The 26,991-nt window shown below is 38.2% G+C and overlaps 1 protein-coding gene across 4 annotated transcripts in view; it reads left to right on the top strand.

Annotated features, from left to right (window-relative positions):
• Nucleotides 1–26,991, top strand: part of chchd6a (coiled-coil-helix-coiled-coil-helix domain containing 6a) — a 98,959-nt gene that overhangs the window by 46,215 nt on the left and 25,753 nt on the right. For all 4 annotated transcript variants that reach the window (XM_057824531.1, XM_057824539.1, XM_057824547.1 and 1 more), the window contains 2 exons: nucleotides 149–219; nucleotides 26,727–26,862. In XM_057824531.1, coding sequence (XP_057680514.1) covers nucleotides 149–219; nucleotides 26,727–26,862 — 207 coding nt within the window. The remainder of the gene's footprint in view (nucleotides 1–148; nucleotides 220–26,726; nucleotides 26,863–26,991) is intronic.

Here is a 26,991-nt window from a genome sequence, read left to right as displayed (position 1 = left end):
AATTTCATTGTGAGCCGGCCATGAATTAGGAGAACTATGTAAAACATGATATTGTACACAACCCCAACAACTTGAGCAGCGACTTGACATGCCTTCAGCCTGTAATAAATAGTTTATCTGACCGATTGTTGTTTTTCTATCTGTGTAGAATTTGGAAATATACGCACAGAGCAAGGAGAAATTTCACCAAGCTGCAACCATGACAGAATCCAACGTGAGGTAAGATACACACACATAGGCACACAATTTAACTTTCTGGATTGAACCCTTAGGGCACTGACACACATACACACAACTCACATCTACCACACACAGCAAGCTAGCTAATAAGCAGTAATAGATAAGGATCTGTTCTTTTCCTCATTTTGTAACCAGTTAAATTCCCTCAGTCTCCAGGGCAAACCTGGCTAATATGATAAGTGTTTTAATTGGCAACTTTAATTAAGCAGAGTTAAACAATACGCTCACTCCCTCCGGTCAGTGCGTCTCACAGTGGACCTTTAATGAACCACAACCTGGGAAACTAACTACTTGTGGTCACTGAATGTATAAGTTTCAGACATCGTGTCTTTATTTATTATTTTTTTTTTGCACATCCCTAATTTAAGGTCATCATATAATTTTACAAGCAATCCTTTGTAATAGGGGTGCACGATATTCATTTTTTGAAACCGATACCGATATCGATAACTTCCTGCTCCTCAAAGCTGATAACGATATCGATAACCGATAATAAATATATATATTTGAAATGTATAACCTGAGTTTTTGAGCACCTGGAGTTTACAAAAAAAAAAAAATTAGTGGTGGATTCAACATAGATTTGCCTTTGATCTCACCAGATTTTTCATAATGACACGAACAAAACAGTGCGTTTCACTTCTGCACTGGCCGACAGCCAGCTAAAAATGAATGCACTTCCATAAACCACAAGGCTTGGTCTTTTCTTGCTTTTATGGGAAGACACTCGTCTTAATAATGTGAAAGTACAACAGCAAAATACACATATTCAATATACAACAAACTGCACAATACACATATATACACAACTATTATATGTATAGCGTAGCACACTAGCTTGAGCTACTAAAGCATTGGCTGGCTTCTATAACACAACAACTTCTTAAGTTCTGTACATATGACCCTTCACCACAGAAGTAAACATATGGTGCACATCCATATGTTATAGTAAACATAAAATACTTACAGACATATTTCCGAGGCGGAAACGTAACAGAAAGCATTCACGATTGTCAATGCGACCGCTAGACACCGCAATGTGTATGTGGATGAGCTTGTATTGTGAACAGGGTTAGAAAACTACTGTGACAAAAAAATAGATGCAATGAATTATTCTGACCAGCAGGTGGGAGCAATGCTCCGCAAATGGTCAACTGCTTTCCTATACTAGCGTGTAAAGTCACTGTAAACTGTAAAGCTAGCACAATACATATTATCGGTCCTATTAATAATGTTATTGGATTTATCGGGATGACGTCATAATTCCTATTATCGGACCGATAATTATCGTGCACCAGTACTTTGCAATGTGGGATGAAGCCAAAATGTCTGAAGCAAATCCATTTGAGTTTTGAAAGAATGCAAATGCAACTAAGGAAAGAGCCCAGGTTTGAACTCCTACCCTGAGAATTCTGAGTTGCATGTACTATTCACTTAGCCGTCATGCCATCAGCTTAGTACAGAATATAATGCGTCATGCAAAAATCTACATGCAAAACACCATCACAAGACATTCTTTTTCTCACAAACACAAATAGGTAAATTCTAAATACACAAATTATGTGTCTTATAAGTGTGCAGTAATATAGTAATCCCTTGTTTTTGTATGTTAATAAGGACCAGAAACCCTCGTAAAAAGCACGAAGCAGGATTTGTGCTCTCACTTTTTCCCCAAATTTGTATTTTTTTGTAATCAAAAAGATTGACAAGCAGAATTTACTGTATTTACATTTATTTACACATTGTATACTTCATTCATGCTGTACAGTATTTAAATATATTTACAGTAATTACAGTACTGGATTTTTCGGATTATAAATCAGTTTTTTTTCATAGTTTGGCAGAGGGTGCGTCTAATACTCTGGAGCGACTTATGTGTCATTATTTACGGTCTGGTCGGGCCGACTTCTCTCTCGCTAACTTTTTTTAAAATAAATATATATTCATATATTTATACTAAAACGATGTATGGATGTTAAATAAAATAAATAATTTGGATAAAACGGAGAAGGCGCTGTGCATTCCTGCGCACGTGACCGTAGTGGCTCTTTTCAGGGGCCGTTTACATAGTGACTCTCCGAGAATACGAAAAATTTCAAATTTGCATTTGCGTCTCCATTCGAACAATGTTGCAATTCTGCATGAAAATGATGTAGTATTCATGCCAGGCCCTAGGTGGCAGTGCAGATTTTCAGCCCGGAAAAAAATATGCCCGCCCACTCGAAGCAATGGCATTTTTCTTTTGTTCAAAAAGGCTAAAAAATGGAAACATTCAACATATTTGATTTAACAATATTATTAAAACAGTAAATTAAAGCTGACACTCCGCCTTATTTGCTGTTTTTAATGTTTAGTAGTACCGTTGCGCACGCCCAACGTGAAGTGTACGAGTGCTGACGTTATAGGCGCGGTCTCACGATGCGGGAGCCTTTGATATGTATACCAAGGAAGCCCCCCTCAATCCCCTGCAATTGGATTCTTCCACTTTGGAGGCAGGATTCAGAAATTTTTGTCTTTGCCTTCCGTCTTCGCCAACACCATATGCACACAAGGCCACTCCGCAACACAGTCATTGCGTCTTCGTGTAGCAGAGTCGCTATGTAAACTGCCCCTCATTCTTCCCCTCCCTCGCCCTGGCGCCTTCCGCGAGCATCCTGGTATTTCCTTTTCAATATGGAGCAGCTATAGGAGTGAAAAACAAACTATAGACAGGGGAATTGAAAAGCAACAACTGCGGTAGGAGTGGGATATGGAAAGGATTCAAATTGATTGTTGAAGGTGCTATACTGAAACCTGTGTCGGCTTTGCTGAATGTAAACGAATGTGGCGCTTTGGTCTCATACGACAAATATATTTAACAGACTTTTCCAGCATTATTTTGTTGTGTAAATGTATTTATAATGATCATGATCACAAAAATATGCAGACTATTTAAACATTGAGGTTTTTTCCGCCAACTCGAGGAGATTAAAATAAATGTCAAATCCACTATCCGCCTGTTAGAACAGACACGCAAATATAAAATATATAAATGTTTATTGAATATCCATCTTACAGTCTTGTTTAACTGGGAGAATTTGTTACAAAAGACAGGCTTTGATTTGTTGGGATGAAGATCAGCACCTCCAAATCTGAGACCATGGTCCTCAGTCGGAAAAGGGTGGAGTGCTGCAGTAATGCGGACTCTGCACCAGTCCGTAGTGGTGAAGAAGGAGCTAAGCCGAAAGGCAAAACTCTCGATGTACCAGTCTATCTACCTTCCTACCCTCACCTATAGTCACGAGCTGTGGGTTGTGACCAAAAGAACAAGATCCCGGATACAAGCGGCCGAAATGAGTTTCCTCCACAGGGCTCTCCCTTAGAGAAAGGGTGAGAAGCTCTGTCATCGGGGTGGGACTCGGCGTCGAGCCGCTACTCCTCCGCGTAGAGAGGAACCAGGTGGCTCGGACATCTGGTTCTGATGCCTCCTGGACGCCTCCCCGGAGAGGTGTTCCGGGCATGTCCCACTGACGAGAGGCCCCAGGGACGACCGAGGACACGCTGGAGAGACTATGTCTCTCTGCTGGCCTGGGAACGCCTTGGGATCCCGCCGGAGGAGCTGGTTGAAGTGGCTGGGGAGAGGGAAGTGCGGGCTTCCCTGTTAAAGCTGCTGCCCCCGCGACCCGACCCCGGAACAAGCGGAAGATGATGGATGGATGGATATGCATATATAACCGGCATCGTCACAAACGTGATCACACAAAACGCAACCATGCATCGCATCCCCGCATTTCGTCCTTCTCCTGAGTCCCCACAAATAAAACATAAAATTTCATTCTCTTGGGGGGCTCGTGCCTACAAATAAAACATAAAATTTCGTTTTTTTTTTTCGGGCTCGGGCAAGCAAATCAAGTTAATTGATTGGGCTCGGGCCACGTCAGGCTTTAATACCCCCGGGCCGGTCGGGTCGGGCTGGATATTTTAGGCCCGATCTAACTAGCGTCATTTAATGTTAGCATACCGTACACCTATTCAGCCTTTTGTTCTCTATTGTATTTTGAATTGCCTTTCAAGATGACATGTCTGTTCTTGGTGCTGGATTCTATCAAATAAATTTCCCCCAAAAAATGTGACTTATACTCCGGTGTGAATTATATATGTTTTTTTTAGGGCTGTCAAAATTATCGCGTTAACGCGCGTTAATTAATTTTTTAAATTAATCACGTTAAAATATTTGACGCAATTAACGCACTAGGCCCGCTCAGACAGATTTAAATGTCAGTACAGTGAAAGGCCAACTTGTTAATTGTGTTTTATGGAGTTTTTCCGCCCTCTGCTGGCGCTTGGGTGTGACTTGCATATGTTATCTGGCGTATTTGTCTGCTGGCGATTCAGTGCAGCTGATTATTTGGGTTTCGGCGCGCTTTTCTGACGTGATTATATGTCGACGCGAACTCACACTAATAGACAGTGCTATTCAGACCAGCTAACGTCCGCATCCAGTATTCAGTGGCAGTTCATAGCCCCATCACAATGTTTGTGTCTAATACATACATCGCTTGTGAGTTATATTCCTCCTTTGTTTATATTCATGAGTATTAGATAGTTATTGATGATGTGTATTTGAATTTGTTCACATATATGGTGAAATGCAGTTACATTGTTAGATGCTTGTGAGCTAATTGGCTAGTGCTACTGCTCAAATGGACGCGTGTGTGTACATTTTATGTTATTTTGTGATTTATGCAAGTTATTGACACATTGCCTTGTTATTTTCAGTTTTACAAAAATACAAGAAACGTGCTCCTGTCAAAAAGAGATTACTTCAGTAAAGCCCATGCAACTTTGCCACACCGTCTGATTTCTTTTTGGAACTTATGTTCGCTATCTGTCAATTTGTGTACTCACACACATTGAGGACAGAATAGGGCTACAAGTTTATTTTTTGATTGAAAATTTTACAAATTTTATTAAAACGAAAACATTAAGAGGCGTTTTAATATAACATTTCTATAACTTGTACTAATATTCATCTTTTAAGAACTACAAGTCTTTCTATCCATGGATCACTTTAACAGAATGTTAATAATGTTAATGCCATCTTGTTGATTTATTATTATAATAAACAAATACAGTCCTTATGTACCGTATGTTGAATGTATATATCCATCTTGTCTTATCTTTCCATTCCAACAATAATTTACAGAAAAATATGGCATATTTTATAGATGGTTTGAATTGCGATTAATTGCGATTAATTACGATTAATTAATTTTTAAGCTGTAATTAACTCGATTAAAAATTTTAATCGTTTGACAGCCCTAGTTTTTTTCCTTTTCATTGCGCATTTTTTGGTTGGTGCGACTTATACTCAGGTGCGTCGTATAGTCTGTAAAATACGGTATGTTATACATTCACTGCGTGATGCGTGGGAAGAACTCGGCACACCTCCTGTGGAGGTCCACTTGTAAGCCAAGCGAGCATGTAGCGGCGATATGATTCAACATCTGTGGGTAAAAAAGGTGAAAATTCCCCTGGAAAACTCTGAGATTAATAGCCTTCTTTGGGTGCCATTAAAGCAGGTAAAACGGCTGAGATATCGCTGAATATCCCCTTGGAGGTTCTGGTGGTTTTGGGCGGAGAAAGATTTGTCCATTTGCAGGTAAAAATGGTTAAAATTCCTCCGGAGGTCGTGGAGGTTTGAAGCGGGCTTTCAGTGCTCACAGAGCATGTAAAAATGGTGAAAAGTCCCGTTAAAAATGAGCCCTGAGGTCTTGTTGTTGATGTAGATGAGTTCGTAGATATGTACAAAGCCCCCGAGTCATGTACACTATGTCTTGATGTGAAATATTCCCTCTGACGCCTCAGAATTGAACAATGCGTCTTTTTTCATTTTTTTATTAATCCTTTTTATAACCCTGAATCATGAACCACTGAATCTGCGAAACGTGAACCGCGAACTAGTGAGAGATGACTGTACTTTTACACAATCCAATGGAGTGAAGTTAAACTAGATTTATATTTAAAGCAAGGCGAACAGATTCTATTTTCCGCTTTGTATTGATACTTAACACCAGGTTGTTCAGCTTGTCCCATGTGAATAGTGTGCTGTAATACTGCTAATCCTCAGATTAAGGGGATGAGGCCTAATCATATAAAGAGGTGCATTCATGTAAAATATTAAGGAGGCTATGCTACTGTATATTTGATCAAAAGAGATACAGCCATTCATAGTTAATGTTTATACCGCTTACATTATTAGTTTATGGCGGTCTATAACGTGTTACCTCCAGTTTAGGCAGTCTTTCATGCATTACGATTTAAAGAAGTGAGTGTGTTTGTTGGGAAAGGAATTTACAAATGCACATGAATTGCCTAATTGAGTTAGTTTTTCTTTTTCAAAAATCAGTTCTTTAGAATTCATTCTAAAATAATTACTATATATTATGTAAATTTTAAGTAAAATCAGAATACAGTGGTACCTCGACATACGATCGCATCGACATACGATCCTTTCGACATCCGGCGTAAAATTTCAATAGTCATTTGTCTTGACATATGACGTCATGCTCCAAATACGACGATTTATGACGGCATCGTAATTTTATTGTTTTCCTGCAAGACGGACGCACGGCGGATTTTCATGCGAGAGAAATCAACATGGGTCCCAAGAAGGTTAGTGCAGGTGGGGAAAAACAGAAAAAGGTGACGCTTACCATTGAAATTAAGATGGATATGATGGAATAAATCTATGATCTCGACGGTCCTCTTCCGACCTTCGTTCACCAGTCTTCATAAGTTAAGGTGACAATTATTATTATTGTAACATCGGGAAGGAAGTCGCCAACTTCGTCAGCTTTTTAATAATTTATTTCAGAACTTGTGCAACACAACACGCCTACTGTTCGCCGTAGCCGACGCCAACAACAATAAAAAATGAAAATTTAAAGTAAAAACTAGGGTTGTTCCGATCATGTTTTTTTGCTCCCGATCCGATCCCGATCGTTTTAGTTTGAGTATCTGTCGATCCCGATATTTCCCGATCCTATTGGTTTTTTTTTTTTTGCTCCCGATTCAATTCCAATCATTCCCGATAATTTTTCCCGATCATATACGTACATTTTTGCAATGCATAAAGAAAAAAATGAATAAAACTCGGACGAATATATACATTCAACATACAGTACATAAGTACTATATTTGTTTATTATGACAATAAATCCTCTGGATGGCATTTACATTATTAACATTCTTTCTGTGAGAGGGATCCACGGATAGAAAGACTTGTAATTCTTAAAGGATAAATGTGACTTTGTATATCGTGACTAAATATTGCCATCTAGTGTATTTGTTGAGCTTTCAACCCAAATGCATGATGGGAAGTGCAACCATGACTGTGCGTAGGGGCACCAATTGATATATCTTCTCTGTGTTGGGAAAGAACATAGGGTGTTAAGAAAATGATCAACTATTATCATTCTTCCCCACACTGCCTCCCACGTTAATTTTAATTGCTGAGAGAGGGAATGTAAGGCTTTAGCCAAAAAAAAAAAAAAAAAAGTCCAAAGGCTGTCAAAATTCTCTCTACTCATTATACGCTGCGTTTAGCTCTATATATTGGTAAAACAGCGCCTTTATAGATTGGACGCGACAGAACGCGTGAGTGGGTCTTGCAGCGCATGCGTTAATTATTTAACATGATTAATTAATAAAAAAATAATTACCGCCGTTAATGCAATAAATTTGATAGCCCTACTTTAACTTTTAGTCTGTAACGTTATGTACAATTAGAAAACGATTTAAATTAAAAAAAATATATATATATATAAAAAAAAGGCATGTCCGATTTTTTGGGGGCGATTCCGATACTTTGAAAATGATGTGATCGGACCCGATTGATCGGGATCCCGATCGATCGGGTCATCTTTAGTAAAAACTCTAATGCACCCTCTCACTCTCTCGTCTGTCACGCGGGGAGTTCAGGAACAGCATGCAAAACACAACCGCCACATTAAAACTTGATTCATTAAAAAATTATTATTATTATTATTATTCTGATGTGTATTTATAATTTATTTGATTTGCTATGTGTAATTCCTATCTGTAATCGTACCAGCAGTTTTTATTAGGAATTTAGCTTAGGTTTTTGAGCTGTGTAACAAATTAATTCAAATTATAGTTTATTTTTATGGGAAAATCAGCTCGACATAGGACCGTTTCAACTTACAAACCAGGTCTTTGAACGAAATAAATTCGTATGTAGAGGTACCACTATACAATGATTTCCAAATCCTTTTCAACTACAGAGATTTGTGTTGAATAATAAGCCCTGCGTAAGTGGCAGCACAAATGGCAAGTGTCACATGCTCAGAAACGAAAGTGCTAATTGGCCAAAAGATCTTTAACTGCAATTAGCTGCTTTTCCTAAATCACACGGATGGCTAAGGAAAGCATGAAAGCTTAAAATTTGAAAATGGATGTGCTTTCATTCCTAACACCTAAAGTGCTATAACTCAAAATAAAACAAATCAAAATGACTAAACTTACGTAATGTAATTTTTCATCTAGGAAATGATTATGACTCATAAATATTTCTTAACATATGTCTTTTACCAGATCATAGTTATCTAATCCAAAATAATTCATTGGTGAACCCCCACTCTTTAATTCAAAAGTAACTGGATTTGGCTGTCTTTTACGTGACGTCATGACCAGAGCGAACAATTATGCCTGGCTTTTATAGCACAAATACAGTTTACACCAGAATGGCTTCTACTTCAGCTTCAGATGTGTCTGAAAATTGTTTTGTGCAGTCATGTTAAGTTTTGTCTCGTCACAACGAAGAAGTGAGTTTCCATGGATTTCCACTTAATGCTGCAGTATAACCCGAACAATATCCCCTGGGTCGTTAGTCGACATTTTAAGAAAACAAATTTTAATGTGGCAGTGGAATGTTTCAGGAAACTGAGGATGGGATCCATACCCATTTGCTTTTCTTGGAAACCTATGAAATACATCCAAACCAAGCTTCTTGAAACGGCGTCCGCGAATCGTCAGTCCTGCCCCGAAGCTAGACTTGAACCCAGAAATTTGAGACCAAAATGACTTCAGATCATAATACGTTGTAGTCGCTCATACTCGAGTGGGGGCAAGACAGACTTGACTTCATTTCCACATGGTACAGTTGACAACAACTTGACACATGCATGTTCATTGGGGAACAGTCGCGTTACTTGTTGTCTCGTCATTTTCTAAATATAGTGTCTAATTGCGATATGCACCTCAACAGTAAAATTAAATTTGCCACAAATGCCCAAAAATTTTTATTTATTTATTTTAGACATTTTCAAAACGATATCACGATTCTTGGTAGGAGCATAACGATAACCTTTTGGGATACAAAGTATCACAATATATCACCATTTCGATAATTTGTCACACCCCTAGTTTCTATTCTGTTGTTGCCAGGTGACAGTTGTTTTACTTCCGCTATGCCAGTGCTTCTCAATTATTTTCTGTCACACCTCCCCCCCAGGAAAACGTAAACGTTTCGCGCCCCCCCACCTCCCACAACTCTGCCGCCACTGTAAATTGTATCAATTGCCTATAAATTATTAATATAAGTATACGTCTTCATAATATTGTGCCCATTTAAAATTAAAGAAACATTATATAAATATAAAGAAAGTGCACCACTTTGCCTGAATTAAAAAAAAAAAAAAGTCACATTTAATCTGTAAAAACACATTCACTGTACATTTTTTGACCATTTAATAGTGTAAAATAAATTTTAATAAAATCAATCAATAAATAACAATACATTCAAATAACCATTTAACCGTAAAACAAAAATTAATTGAACAAAAACAACAGTGTCATTAGACAGTGGGACTGTTTTTATTTTGCTATTTTGCACTGAGCAACTTGGTATGCCACCTTATATGATGCTAACAGTGCTCGCTGGTTTACTGATGTAACACTGCGAAACAAAGCTGGACGATTGTTGGCAATATTCGGCTGAAAAAAAAACCAAGTGGCTTATCAATGTAAGTGGGCTCTAATGGTTATAAGTGACATCTTATTTGATGTGGCTTCCTGCTGTCTGTTGCAAACATTTTTGGACACAGACTGGTCTTTTCTCGTCTCCCACTTTATTAAAAGTCAAAGCCAAAGGCTACATACGCTTAGTCATATTCCCTCGTCTTAGCTCGTCATATCACCAGTGCTCTCTTCTGTGTTCTCTTGTTTTGCTAAAAAATACTGCACACACTTTGAAAATGATACATTATTCTAGTATGGCAAAAAAGTATGTTCCCCGAGGTCACATGCGCCACCCCTGGCAATGCTCTGCGCCCCCCTAGGGGGGCCCGAACCACTATTTGAGAAGTACTGCGCTATGCCAAGAGTAATGATAGTCATTTCTGGAGGAAATGTTTCACACAAGATGCCTGCAAGACCTGTTTAAGCTGACAAAATCATATGTCCTCAGAATCATCCAAAAAGGGTGTTCTGATCTCCAGAGTAAATAGGGGTACAAGATCAATTTGTCAAATTTTATTGGCATTTATGAACATAACTTTGACACCTCATTCACATTATGCTTGCTAGCCTGAAGTAGCTATGCAGCGAACATTTTAGTTAGTTGTCCTCTTGATATTTTCATTTATATTTGTAGAATGATCTTTCAGTTTTAACCCCTTCAGACCTGAGCATGCTGCTGAAGGACATGATGTGTTCATGTCTCTAAACCAATAAATACACAGAATTTGGTTGCTATTGGCACTTCTGGGAGATGATTGGGTGAAACTTTACCCATCGAAATTCAAATTATGAGGTTTAGCAGGGACCCCTTTTTTTATTTTTGGCTCTTTGAAAATGGCTGAGACAAAACGCAACTTCAAAAAGGCAAACGTAAGTGCTCATTTCCTATCAAAAACACATTAAAATGAAAAATAACCAATAAACGCGTGAAATATCCCCGAACATAAAATTGCACTTTGTTCTGGTGTTTGATTAGAGTAAAAATCAGGGAAGATTTTTTTTTTTTTTTTGCCCAGCAGAAAAAATGCTGGTCTGAAGGGGATATAAGTTTGCCATCATTTTTTCGTCACTTGTTGTAGCGTTTCATAGCACTTTTCAACTACATTTTTTCTGCAGGTATGTTTGGTTTAAACTAAAACTATAGAAATATATATGGCGTAAAACACTCAGGTGATTTGAGGTTTCGCTCTGAGACCCCAAATTTGGCCAAATTTCAAAATTCTCGAGGTGAGAGCATAATTAAAGACACCATGATTTTAACCAGATATTATCGCGTACTTACCTTGTTTCGATCCAAAAACTTCGTGTAGCGTGTCTCACCGAGTGTCAAGACACAGCTGTGAATGGCCACAGCCGGACTTTTTGGGGATTTTAAAGGTGAAACAATAATATAACAAAGGTCGCAATGCAGAAATCGAAGACATCAAGGAGTGGCCGACATTTTCGTTTTCAAATATTTACCGTTTTAAACGTTTTATTTATTTATTTATTTTTTTTTTATTTTTCTTTGTTTGGATCGATTATCTAAAATATCAGGGAAATGCAACAGTAAAAAAAAAAATAATAAAGTGATAGTTATGAGGTAGATATCCATGACCTATTTACAGACACAATTTTTTTGGTATTTTTTTTGTTTTATTTGTTTAAAAGTTTAAAATATGTGAGTGAATAATTTGATAGTCTTTTTTTTTTTTTCAACTAAATATTAGACATTAATTAATGATTCTGAGCTAAGAATGATAGACATTTCGAATAGTAAATATAATTACTTACCTTCTTTTTATAGCTGGTTTGAAACAAAAGCAGTTGAGCGGTGTCTGTAAACGGGGTCCCCAGGGTAAAACGGACAAGTTAAAAATAGTTCGTGGTCTAATGCGCCATGAAACTGCTATGGCAGCATATACTCATATTGTTCTATCAAACACAACAGTTCTTTTGGCTTAAAATACAGCAGTTTTAAAGCAGTAATGTGAAGTAATTTCGTAACATGCCAAATAGGGTCACAATTAAAGTAATTAAACATTGTCCAACAAATAAAGCATGAAAAAATAATTTATATGTTGTATATTTGACAAAATAATCGCGTTTCCGAAGTTCGAGCCTGAAAGGGGACGAACCCGAAAGTGATACGTCACACCGGGAACAGCGATGGCAGCTCCATACATACGGCCGCCATACAAAGCCGTTCAAACAATGATTCAAACAGCGATATAAGGATAGATCGAGCGCAAGGGAGGAGATCCAAGTTTTTGAAGAGTTGAAGGAAGAAGAGGAGCTTGGAATTTTATGTTGGACCTAACATTTATTAGCCAGACGCTAATCAGGATGCAAACAATGTTCCTAGCCTACCTGACATGGAATGGAGACAAGACCCATCGAGATTACAAGATTGGTAAGATATAGACCCTACTCACGTGACGTCACAGCCACGCTCCCGCGCCATGTTGTCCGTATACTCGTCATATTAATGCATTAGCGCTTCGTAAATTCCTCCTATTATGGCGTGTTTTTCTGCTCATTAACATTAATAATCAAAATGGTGAAGTCGTGTGTGGCGGTCGGTTGCAAAAACAGAGAACATAGACGGAGAGACTTGAAGTTTTACCGTATTCCGAGAGACCCGGAGAGGAGAGCGAGATTGACTGCTGCAATTCGATGAGAAAACTGGGCTCCAAACGACTACCACAGATTATGTAGTAGTCATTTTATATCTGGTAAGATGCATTTAATATATATTTAGAGGGTTTTGGGCTGGCTCCAAACGACTACCACAGATTATGTAGTAGTCATTTTATATCTGGTAAGATGCATTTAATATATATTTAGAGGGTTTTGGGCTGACAACCACAATTAAGATCATTGCTAGGCTAATCGCCGACAACATACACTCAGACGTTGTGAATGAACTACCTGAAAATATATAATTATAAGGGGATAATAAGACAGTTGTCATACAATTAATTTACAGTTTCACTATCGAGGTCAAAAGCCAAAAAATAAATTCAACTAGGGACAATCTGGAGTAGTGCTATCGCACTTCATATTTATTACATATTATATATGTATGTAGTGAGAGTGCTATCGCTAAACCATATAAACATTAAAAGCCCTAGCTCCATTGACAAATGACATGAAATACATTAGACTTGACAGTGGATGTTAGCAAGAACAAAAGATTTTGAATTGAAAATTTCGTAACTCACCTTCCCGAGCACAAGATAGATTCCTGCTGAATTTTCGTGGACGAAGACCTGTTTCACCCAACCAGCAACGAAGTATTTATAAGCCTCCAAGCTCTTAAAGTTTTTCAAACTTTCGTGAGAATAGGCTGATTTTGTGTGGACAAGATAGTTGTAAATATCAGGGTAGTTAGCAGATGTCAGGCAAAGACGGCGAAGACAGCGGGTCGAAAAACATCGATTTAGGCATCAAATATGGATCTGGCGAATGGATAAACTGAAGCTTTTCCACATTACGCCTTTTTGCAACGCATCCAATGAGTGTACAGCGTCAGATAACACCGGGGCTTCCATGAATTGCTCTATAACTTGCACGACTAATTGAAAACCATGAGAATAAGTCTAAAAAATACGGACAATATGGCGGCCGGATACAGCGACACGTCATTTTGTGACGTAGGTGAGTAGGGTCTATAGGCTGTTATTATTTTCATGATTTGAAGATGCAGGCATTTGCACATAATTTTATGTTTTTGTCTATCTGATGACATTGTTAAAAAAAATAATAATCAGACCATGTTCATTTTGGCAGAGCCGGGAGCTCTCGTGCATATAAAATAATAATATAAAAACGTTGGGGGGAAAGAAGGAGATGAGTCGTTGATGGCTTTCTCCACTTTATTGTGGCAACAATAAGAAAACAAAATAATAGCGGACTGCCGCCATATTCGACCGCGAAGTTTTGCTTCTCGCTGATCTCCTCCTCGCCTCCTACTACTCCAGCGTCTCTTAAACGGATTGTGCATAATGTCTTGTTATGAGCTTGTTGTTTACAAATGTATCGAACACACGACGTGCTGACAACTTTGTTTCTTTATTAACACATGGAGAAACCAGTACAACACGGCTCGGGGCTCTCGGGAGGAAGTGGCGTCTAATGGCGTGAGGAAATGTAGTTTTTTCACACAAGCGAACAGATTACAAAGCACCACTTCAGTATTTTCCCGAGACCACATTTCGCATGATTCACTGCGTAACTTGAGCCGCTCGCTGATTCGCTGCGAGATTGACTCAATGCCAACACGCTAAGTTGTCACCTCTCAGCAGGTCCCGCGAAACACAAACTAGAAGGCTATCAAGCGATCACTGTGAAAGAAACGCCGAACCGTACAAATGCAATGCAATGCTTGAAGCATGAAGGTGGAAATACATAATACAAATACAAATAAATGTGCACAAACTCACTGGCGGTGTGTGTCTCTTACTGCAATGTGACCGTGAATTACCGCGACGCCGACCCGCATAATGCACATTCACACCCCTTTCCCGATTGACAGTGGATTAACCCTTTCAGACAAGATCGTAGATGACGCACAATTTAAACACGCTTAACCTCGCGAACACAACAACAACTATGATCGGGGATTGTCACAGTTAACTTTCGGCTAACGTCGCGAGCTTATACTGTTCATTCCACAACAGTTGGCAGCTCTGCTTTGACAAAGTCATCAGTCATCTATCCCAAAATCATACTTACTTTTTGGCAAATCCTTGATCCTAAGCAGACCGGTTAAGGAAGCAGGCATCTTCGAAATGTTTGCAGTAGAGAACACTACTCGATGATGGCGTGAAATTCATTCGCTTCGTGCGAACGAAAGATGTCCATTTACGTGCCCTGCTATCCTTTGGCCACTCATACAACTTTTCGTTTGAGTGAGAACAAAACAACGCCTCACACCGCCGTGGCATCTTACCGAGAAGCAATGCAACAAACAATACTGTTCTATGGCGGACTTCCCTCGCACTTCCCGATGTGACGTAATTTCCGAAGATTGCCGAAGAAAAGCATTTTCGTTGTCAAGGGCGTTGCTATGGGTTAAACAAAGAATCTGGAAGGGTTGCGTTAAAAAAAAAACAACGAAATTTGCTTATAACTGTTTAGCCATTGATATTATTCAAAAACATGGTTTGCCAACCTTACTTCACATTACTGCTTTAAAGAGGGGTGCAAGAGCAGAAACTGCTTTTTCAGCCTTGTCTGTGTTTTCTGCCATATATATAGATATGTATATAAAGTCCCAATGTTTGCATTACAGAGACCCTTTAAGTATTATGAGATTTCCATAAAGCACAGCAGCAGTACACATTTGTCGTTGACTGGAATGAACAAAATGGCATCTACCAATAATCCGTAGTCAAAGTGAGTAAATTAAATACAGTAACAATGTGCTTTGGAGCTGATAAGAGTGTATTTATTAATCAGTCAATAAACTATGACAAATAGTCTTTGAGTAGCCGTGATGTGTTTTTCTGTCTTTCAACCTTTTTTTTTTTTTTTTTTTTCAATTTGCAGTTCTGTCTTTTTCCAATTTCATTTCTCTTTGTCTCCCTAAGCTCTTCTGCTTGGTTCACAAGTCTGAGGCCTCTGTGTTCTGTCCGCCTCCACTGTTACCGTCAGAGATTAAAAATAACAGGCAGGCAACACTGTTAATTAAGTATCTAATCTTACTGTTTATATTTTGGCAGATCAGTCATAGAGAACATAAAGAAGATACAGTCACCAATTTTATGTCCCGACAGGCTGTCAGTAAATTTGCTTTATACTGTTCTTACTAGAAAAATATTCTTTCAAGTTTTCACTTAAGAGCCTGTTGTGTTGTGTAGTGTCCAACATCGCTGTACTGGTACAGGGACTCAGGCGAAGTGTACAAAAATGTGTCCCCATGTTTTTAGAACTGTCTTTTAAGTTAGTTCATATCTTTTTCCATTCTTTAGAAATCAGCATTAGAAAATATAGCTTAGTTTGAGCAATTTTCCAATTCTGATGAAAAAACAGAAGTCGAGCTTTTTGTAAAAGTATACATTTCAAACATAACTTTGACTTTAACACAGCTATTTTTTGCTTTTGTGACATCCCAAACATCTGAATAATGTTTTCCTTCTACAAAATAACAAACAACAAGACAAATAGAGCTTTTGATAGCAAAGTAACAGTTTCTTTACACATAAGTAAACTATTGAGTTCTGTGGGCGGAAATGCCTTGTTGATGCCAGAGGTCAGAGGAGAATGGCCAGACTGGTTCGAGCTGATAGAAAGGCAACAGTGACTCAAATAACCACCCGTTACAACCAAGCTAGGCAGAAGAGCATCTCTGAATGCACAGTACGTCGAACTTTGAGGCAGATGGGCTACAGCAGCAGAAGACCACGCCGGGTGCCACTCCTTTCAGCTAAGAACAGGAAACTGAGGCTACAATTTGCACAAGCTCATCGAAATTGGACAATAGAAGATTGGAAAAACGTTGCCTGGTCTGATGAGTCTCGATTTCTGCTGCGACATTCGGATGGTAGGGTCAGAATTTGGCGTCAACAACGTGAAAGCATGGATCCATCCTGCCTTGTATCAACGGTTCAGGCTGGTGGTGGTGGTGTAATGGTGTGGGGAATATTTTCCTCGCGCTCTTTGGGCCCCTTGGTACCAATTGAGCATCGTTGGAATGCCACAGCCTACCTGAGTATTGTTGCTGACCATGTCCATCCCTTTATGACCACAATGTACCCAACTTGTAATGGCTACTTTCATCAGGATAATGCGCCATGTCATAAAGCTGGAATCATCTCAGACCGGTTTCTTGAACATGACAATGAGTTCACTGTACTCAAATGGCCTCCACAGTCGCCAGATTTCAATCCAATAGAGCATCTTTGGGATGTGGTGGAACGGGAGATTCGCATCATGGATGTGCAGCTGACAAATCTGCACCAACTGTTTGATGCCATCATGTCAATATGGACCGAACTCTCTGAGGAATGCTTCCAACACCTTGTTGAATCTATGCCACGAGAAATTGAGGCAGTTCTGAAGGCAAAAGGGGGTCCAACCCGTTACTAGCATGGTGTACCTAATAAAGTGGCTGGTGAGTGTATATCGCAATGTTAATTTTTTGGAATATCGTTCGGGCCTATCCCAAACAGAGCTATTCAAGTTATCTGGTGAAAACTCTTCGACTTTTAATATTGCAATTGCCCAACTTCCCATCATGCATTTGGGTGGAGCAAGAGACAGTCTTTTTCTTAGCACACTTAATTGAACACAACGCAGAACATATTGTATACCAATTGCAGCCACTACTGACAGTCATGGTTGCCCAACTTCCCATCATGCATCTGGGCGGAGCAGAAGACGATCTTTATCTTAACACGCCTAATTAAACACAATGCAGAGCATATTGTATACACTTTGCAGACATTACTGACAGTCATGGTTGCCCAACTTCCCATCATGCATTTGGGCGGAGCAGAAGACGATCTTTATCTTAACACGCCTAATTAAACACAATGCAGAACTTATTGTATACAATTTACAGCCACCACTGACAATCATGGTTGCTCAACTTCCCATCATGCATTTTGGCGGAGCATGAGACATTCTTTTTCTTAACACGCATAATTGAACACAACGCAGAACATACTGTATACCATTTGCAGCCACCACTGACAGTCATGGTTGCCCAACTTCCCATCATGCATTTGGGCGGAGCAAGAGACTGTATTTTTCTTAACACACTTAGACCATTTGCAGCCATCACTGACAGTCATGGTTGCCCAACTTCCCCATCATGCATTTGGGTGGGACAGTTAAGTCGCTACAGTATCATTTAGTGAAAGCACAACAAAACTAATATTCCTATCTCTCAAAAAAATAATGTTCACAAAAAGAAAAGCGCTCATTGCAAAGAGAACTGGCATTCCCAATCAAAATAGCTATGCAAAATACACATAAAACTTACTCAGACTTTGCCTTGGCTAGATCTCTAATTAATTTAAAACTTGCCATTGACACCTTGTGGTGTATTTCAGTCACTACCTTACGTAGTTAAAGACACTGTGGAAGAACGGCAGGGAGCCCAATGTGACGTCACCGCTCGGCGATGTCAACAATGGCGAGCTACTAGTTTATTTTTGATTGAAAATTTTTACAAATTTTGTTAAAAAGAAAACATTAAGAGGGGTTTTAATATAAAATTACTATAACTTGTACTGAAATTTATCTTTTAAGAACTACAAGTCTTTCTATGCATGGATCCCTTTAACAGAAAGCATGTTAATAATGTTAATGCCATCTTGTGGATTTATTGTTATAATAAACAAATACAGTACTTATGTACAGTATGTTGAATGTTTATGTCCGTCTTGTGTCTTATCTTTCCATTCCAACAATAATTTACAGAAAAATATGGCATATTTTAGAGATGGTTTGAATTGCGATTAATTACAATTAATTCATTTTTAAGCTGTGATTAACTCGATGAAAAAAATTTGATCGTTTGACAGCCCTACATGTTACTATTGAATATATGTTTAACATTGGACGGATTGGAGTCTCTGATGGTTAGGTGCTTTACTCATTTTGTATGCAGGCAGTGTGGGTCAAAACCAAGCGTCAATGATGGAAATTTAAGATGATAACATTTAATGCAGCATCCCCCTTGGAAGTCCCCCCTTTATTAGTCGAGCCCGAGTTATGTAAATTTTTATCATCAATATACCCATTTTATCAGCACTTGACAAGTTAAAATAACACCAGTAGTTCTTGTCTTAAAGAGCCAATCAACGCCAGAAGAAAATGATCAGAGACACCTGCACCAAGTTTCACGTCACGTGTAAAATGAAGCCCTTAGAAAGCCTTCCGGTTTGTGTAGCTTGTAGAAAGGGCTTTGAGCCATTTTATCCTCAGGCGCCATTATTAATATGCTCCTTTTTGCTATCAGCAGGCTTTGGCTTTACTGAAGAAGGCCATTTATTTCATATTAAAAGACGGCTACTTATCTTTGGCTGCTTCATCCTTGCGATGGATAAAGATGGTGCTTTGGTGTCTTTTCTATTGCAAATATGATGTGTGAAGTGAGAGTAAGAAAACGAACTCAAAAAGCAGAAGATTAAATTGAAGAAAAACTCTCAGATCGCCAAATGTGTGTGGAGAAAAAATACATCTTTTATCTCGCTTACTTCTGTCTTCATTTTAAGCGATATCCCTCACACATAAATGAACTCTCCAGTTGTTTTTCTTCTGATAACATACATTGCTGTCGTGAGCATGGATGTGCTGTAATTAAAATGCTCAGGTCAGCCCTCCTCTGGATATGAAAAGTAAAAGAACCTTTAATTTGTTTTCCAATTAAATGTGGAGTTAAACGCTCTTCATAGAACTGCATTTTGCATGTGCTAATTGGATATGTTGGCATGTTAGTGTGTGCGTGTCATGTACTATACTCTCTGTGCTTGTGCTGTCTAACTACAGTGGGCGTGTGTAGATAACTTGTTGAGCTCATCTTCAATCAGTCAGTCTCCATTAGAAGGATGTACCCAGGCAGCAAGTCTGTCGTAGTTAACAATCACACAGATAGACGGGCTAAAACCAATTATTTTACAACCCACATAGCTAATTAAGCGTGTCTAATTCAATCTCTCAAAGCACAGTTTTCACAGTTTTCTGCTGTATTTGATCAGTATGATCCTTTTCTCTCAATTAAATGTGATTTAGCATTAATTGCATTATTTGCAGTGAAGCATATACTGTACTCGCCACACCATCAGTTGCTAAAATGGGTAGCCGTGGGTGTAAACGGCATTTTTCTTTTCATTTTTGTTTACCTTCAATTCATGAAGGACTTGTTTGAGCACATTTCTTTCCATTCTTTCCATCTTAGACCCAGGGTCCTCAATTAGCGGACCGTGGTCCACCACCGAACCACGGCACACCACTCTGCGGACCCAGAGGAAATGGCACTTTAAAAAAAAAACCAAAACAAAAAAACACATTTTTTTAACATATATTATTTGTATGAATCGCCAATCTATCGCTATACGCTACTATTCTATCGCTAAATTCTGTTTCATCTTTAGTCAAATATCTTCCATGTTCCCACTTCTGTTGTCATCTCCATGACAACGATGCACTGATTGGCTGAGAGAGCCTGCATGGATGCGCTGATTGGCTGAGAGAGCGTGCATGCTGCTAGCTAGAGTTGACGGACGGCAGCAGTGTGAAACACGAGTCGCACCCGGCACTATGCGATCTGTTTACATGACACCAGTGGAAGACCGGATCTAACAAAATGTCATGCTCAAAGTTGACCAAGAGATGAAAAGTGGACAATGAAAATCGCTGTTTCAATGAGGAATGGACTGACAAATATGCGTCCGTTTTACCAACTGCAAGTACCAAACCTATGTGCTTAATATGCTTAAAGACAATTGCGCTGTTAAAAGTGAAAATGTGAAACGTCATTATGTTAAAGAGCACAGCTCTTTAAACTCTTTACTCCTAAATCCTAATTGAGAAGGCAAGAAATTAACAGGTTGAAGCAGTCATATCAAGAGTCAAGCAAGGTTATTTTTAAATCTATGACACAACAACAAATTGCAACAGAGTGCTCACTCAGAATATCGTGGGTGTTGGCCAAACATAAGCGGTTCTCTGATGGAGAAATAATAAAAGAGTGTATGAGTGAAGTGATGGCAGCAATGTTCGAAGGAAAAGAAAAGGAGAAAATGACAACAAAAATTAAACAAATCTCACTCCCAGATTCATCAACAACAAGACGCACTGAAGTATTGGCCGATGATGTCAGTAAACAGCTTTGTGACCCCCAAATGCCATTTCTCTCATTGAGCAGTGTTTTACAGTTAAAGTTACTGTCAATAATTATTGTTTGCACCTTAATGACAGAGCTTGTCATCTATGTTCTGTACATGTGAACATGTACTGTACGACTTGCACATATTTTTTTTTTTGTACAGCAGTGTTTTACAGTTACAAAATGTACTGTCAATAGTTATTCTTTGCACCTTAATGACAGATCTTGTCAATTATTTCGTGTACATGTGTAAACTTTGTACTTGCATGTTTTTTTTTTTTGGTGGTATTTTTATTTTAAGTCAAGAAAATTTTTTGTTAATTTATTTTTATTTAATCAGAATGTGCATTGTATTTTGGGGGGGGATCAAAAGAGAACCACCTTTACCACCTTTGACCTGCCTTGTACTTGACCGACATTAATAAATGGACCCATGCTTGTAGGAAAAAAAAACATTTGTGGACCTTCAAGATTTGTATTTGAGGACCCCTGTCCTAGATAATATGATACAAAAGAAGCACAAAATCTAATCAGGCGAGTTAAACAAAATGTTGAAATTCATGTTGCGTGAAGACTGGAGCTTAGATACTGTAAATATATAGGTAGGTGAAAACTACATACATACTAGAGCTGTCCCGACTAGTCGACATAGTCGACGTAATCGATGACGTAAATCCGTCGACGAGCACAACATCCCGTCGACGGTTAATGAAGGGTTAAAAAAATATATGCGTGGAAAGTTAGAATGTCGGATGCTCTGTTTGCAAGCGGGGAAAGCGGCACAAAGCCAAAAAAAGCGCACCAGAGTGTCCAAAACATCGACTTATTTCAAAGAAACAAAGGAGAGTACGCTCTTCTGTCCTATCTCTTCAGTGCCAAGCTTGGCTGCACGTCGGCCGTGAATAAACACCTCAAGCGCCTTCACGCAGTTTGTAAATTTTTTTTTTTTTCATTTTTTGTACACCAGAGGGTGCTGTCGCCTTACTAAATAATAATGTTTCATTGACAATGGGCCTATAAGTGCTATTAGTATTGTTCTTAATGCTAATTGAAAGGTTTATTTCATGTTATGGTTTATTTTATGGTATAGAAAATTATATAAGGTTAAAAGGTCATAAATATATACAGTATATACAGTGATTGCATTCAAGGGAGAGATTGTCAATGATAAGGTAAAGGCAATTCATATAGGCAATTCATTGATATATAAATAAGGTTTAAAAGTAAAAAGGTGAAAAGTTTTTGTTAATTTCTAATTGTGTTGCTTTATTTGTGTGCACCGTAGCCTTTACAATGTGTTTACATCAAGGATGGAATAAAAGAAACCATCAGTTTAAGAGACCATCTTTTCAATCGGGATGCTACACTAGTTAATTCTATCAGCATTTGAACTCATTGTTTATTTGTGATTTATTATTGTTATTTACGTGTTTATTTGTTCTTTAATAAATGATTTGAGTGTTCCAATATGTTTTTTGTGAATTGATAAGCGTCAACAACAATTTCATTGCTAAATTAGTAAAAAAAAAAAAAAAAAAAAAAAAAAAAAAAAAAAAAAATTAATTATTAGATTAGTCGACTAATCGTAAAAATAGTCGGCTGACTAATCGGGAGAAAATTAGTCGTTTGGGACAGCCCTAATACATACATACATACATATGTATGTACTGTACATACACTGGTATGAAAGAGTGGGCACTTTTTTTTATTGTACAAATCATTGGGTGTTTGGATCCACAACTTTATTTTGACATATCAAAAACTGATGGACCGACTAAAATATATTTTTATTGGACAAACAGAAGATGTGCAATACACATCAAATCAAAATTACATCGGTGCAGAAATGTGGGCACCCTTGCCATTTTTTGATTTGAATACATGTAAGCTTCAAAACAACTCTGAAATCACCTTAAAGATGTGACATATTTATGTCTTCTGCTGTTGCCATAGTGTGCACTTCCTGTGGGTGTGGTATTACAGTATAAAAAGGAATCTGTGATGTGTCAGTGACACATGCTGAGAAGCACACTAAATAAAGAAGTGTTGTTCCTTTCAAGTGTCACCTTACATGTACTTAGATTAAGGAAGTGCATAACAAGCTTGAAAGGTGGTAAAGCGCTATACAAGTATAACACCATTTACTATTTAATGAAAAGAAAGTTCACCATCATTGTTTAAAAGTCTACAAAAAGCTATCTCTGACAATTCACCTGTCAGTTTCCATTGTGTGCAATGTAATGAGAAATTGAAAACCGCAAACACAATTCTTATTTAAGCCAGAGGTGTCAGGTCAAGAAAAATATAATTGACGGCATGGCAAAGGAAGGTATGAGTGGTCAAAGACAACTCATAGACCATCACCAAAGGACTACATCAAGCTACAGTGCCTTGCAAAAGTATTCGGCCCTCTTGAACTTTGCAACCTTTCGCCACATTTCACGCTTCAAACATAAAGATATAAAATTTTAATTTTTTGTCAAGAATCAACAACAAGTGGGACACAATCGTGAAGTGGAACAACATTTATTGGATAATTTAAACTTTTTTAACAAATAAAAAACTGAAAAGTGGGGCGTGCAATATTATTCGGCCCCCTTGCGTTAATACTTTGTAGTGCCACCTTTTGCTCCAATTACAGCTGCAAGTCGCTTGGGGTATGTTTCTATCAGTTTTGCACATCGAGAGACTGACATTCTTGCCCATTCTTCCTTGCAAAACAGCTCGAGCTCAGTGAGGTTGGATGGAGAGTGTTTGTGAACAGCAGTCTTCAGCTCTTTCCACAGATTCTCGATTGGATTCAGGTCTGGACTTTGACTTGGCCATTCTAACACCTGGATACGTTTATTTTTGAACCATTCCATTGTAGATTTGGCTTTATGTTTTGGATCATTGTCCTGTTGGAAGATAAATCTCCGTCCCAGTCTCAGGTCTTGTGCAGATACCAACAGGTTTTCTTCCAGAATGTTCCTGTATTTGGCTGCATCCATCTTCCCGTCAATTTTAACCATCTTCCCTGTCCCTGCTGAAGAAAAGCAGGCCCAAACCATGATGCTGCCACCACCATGTTTGACAGTGGGGATTGTGTGTTCAGGGTGATGAGCTGTGTTGCTTTTACGCCAAACATATCGTTTTGCATTATGGCCAAAAAGTTCAATTTTGGTTTCATCTGACCAGAGCACCTTCTTCCACATGTTTGGTGTGTCTCCCAGGTGGCTTGTGGCAAACTTTAAACGAGACTTTTTATGGATATCTTTGAGAAATGGCTTTCTTCTTGCCACTCTTCCATAAAGGCCAGATTTGTGCAGTGTACGACTGATTGTTGTCCTATGGACAGACTCTCCCACCTCAGCTGTAGATCTCTGCAGTTCATCCAGAGTGATCATGGGCCTCTTGGCTGCATCTCTGATCAGTTTTCTCCTTGTTTGAGAAGAAAGTTTGGAAGGACGGCCGGGTCTTGGTAGATTTGCAGTGGTCTGATGCTCCTTCCATTTCAATATGATGGCTTGCACAGTGCTCCTTGAGATGTTTAAAGCTTGGGAAATCTTTTTGTATCCAGATCCGGCTTTAAACTTCTCCACAACAGTATCTCGGACCTGCCTGGTGTGTTCCTTGGTTTTCATAATGCTCTCTGCACTTTAAACAGAACCCTGAGACTATCACAGAGCAGGTGCATTTATACGGAGACTTGATTACACACAGGTGGATTCTATTTATCATCATCGGTCATTTAGGACAACATTGGATCATTCAGAGATCCTCACTGAACTTCTGGAGTGAGTTTGCTGCACTGAAAGTAAAGGGGCCGAATAATATTGCACGCCCCACTTTTCAGTTTTTTATTTGTTAAAAAAGTTTAAATTGTCCAATAAATGTTGTTCCACTTCACGATTGTGTCCCACTTGTTGTTGATTCTTGACAAAAAAATTAAATTGCATATCTTTATGTTTGAAGCCTGAAATGTGGCGAAAGGTTGCAAGATTCAAGGGGGCCGAATACTTTTGCAAGGCACTGTATGTCAGGGAATGCAGTAACGTAGGGTACAGGTTAAATAATTAGATAAAAGGATCAATTATTAAACAAATAAAGTTAAACGTGCAATAAATTAATGATCAAATGGAAAGCCGTAAAAATAAAAGTTACAAGTAAATGGGTAAGTCGAAAAAGAGCACAGTTAAACAAAGTGGATGGATGATGGATCTCTATGGCAATCACTATAAAGCTTGTATAGTGATATGCAATAAGTCAATTTATCGCACGGTAAATAAAAATGAGGGCGGTAATATTCCCAGCTGCACCTTATCACAGCGTGCGTCCGTGCATACATTTGTGCGTACGTGGTTGCGTGTACTCGGCACACGTGGGTGTTGATTGCATATGACTCCAGTTCCTTTCATAGATGTTTATTGGTCATTAAGACGCCGCAGAATTAAAGTTCAGACCTACAAAATAAGGAAACACACCTATAGTTAACATTGTAAAACGTTAGCATTGCTACATTGAGGCTAATGGAAAAAAGACAATGTACTAACCACTTTAGCCTGCTACAAAACATTTGCAGTCTTCTCAGTTAAAAGGTGACACAAAAAGAAACCCTAACCCACTGCAGGAAAAAAAAATCTATTACTGACAGCACATGCATAATGAAAGGAGAAGTGCACTTTTTTTTTTTTTTTTTTTTTTTTTTTTTTTTACGGAGTGTAAAGCTTACGGTTAGCGGCTTAGCGAACGTACTTCCAGTGAAAAATTCAAAATAAAAGCACGTCACGTTAACATGTAATTAAAGATTTGTGGAGTTAATCTCACATATGTCAGATTCTACACTAAGAATAGCTTTAAAATGACACCCATTGTGAAAAATCTGATTGGCAATGAATAATTTGGCTTCAAATTTGCTAAAGTGCACTTTGCAGGACAAGATGAGTCATTTTGGATCAAATAAGCAGTTTTGATTGGCTCTAATTGGCAGAGAACAAAATGGCATTGGGTTTCTCACCTATTTCACATTCTGCACTTACACTAGCTAGCTTTGAAATGACTCGTTATGCATTGTGTGCGTTTTATTATTTGTAACCCTATATTGCCAAATGTATCACATTTGATACACCTAAAATTTCATGATTTTGAGACTAATTCGGAATTTTGACATTTCTTTTTGAAAACAGAAAAAAAAAAAGATGGATGCAAGTCAACACATGCATCTGCAGGTTCCATGAAATAAACAAACAGGATTTAGCAAGGGTTATAGATATCTGAGCGCTTATTACACATATTCATTTTGACTTTTCTTTTCACAAATTTGAAAAAAAGGTTTCATTAGGACCTTATTTTTCAAATTTTGGGATTCTCTGATAATTGCTTCATGTTGCTGGCATTAAATATAGTTTGTAAATAAAAGAGAAGAATTCGAATACATAAAAATAACTATTGCATTTGAATGGGTGATTTATAAGGGTGTATTGTCACTACATTAGTGGTTGAATTGGTTAAAAAATTTGACGATAACATCACATATCGGCAGTAATTTATGATTCAGTATATCGCCTACTTATATTTGTTATCGCGACAGGCTTAATCGCTATTATCCCTGATCATTTTGAATTGCTATATAACATATTTTTCTCTTCTTTTTGTTGGTCTGTTGCAGGTCTCGGAGTACAGACGGCGTATGTCCTGGCCTTCAGGCTCAGATTTTATCATGCTACAAGGTGAATGGACAGCAAACTTTAAGATGTTCAGACCTGGCCAAGGAATACATGCGATGCATCAATGTGGCAAAGAGGGTAAGCATTTTTTCTTTTTTTACTTTGTCTTTAGTATTAAAAAAAATTGTTTAAACACTCAGTCAACCCTAAACTGATGTCACAAATCTCAGATAATTGTTGTTTATACATTGATTAATGGAAATACGA

Source organism: Corythoichthys intestinalis, chromosome 2 (assembly GCF_030265065.1).
Source record: "Corythoichthys intestinalis isolate RoL2023-P3 chromosome 2, ASM3026506v1, whole genome shotgun sequence".
Classification (NCBI taxonomy): Eukaryota; Metazoa; Chordata; class Actinopteri; order Syngnathiformes; family Syngnathidae; genus Corythoichthys; species Corythoichthys intestinalis.
Note: the sequence above shows the minus strand (reverse complement) of the source record. Positions and strands in the feature narration are given on the sequence as shown.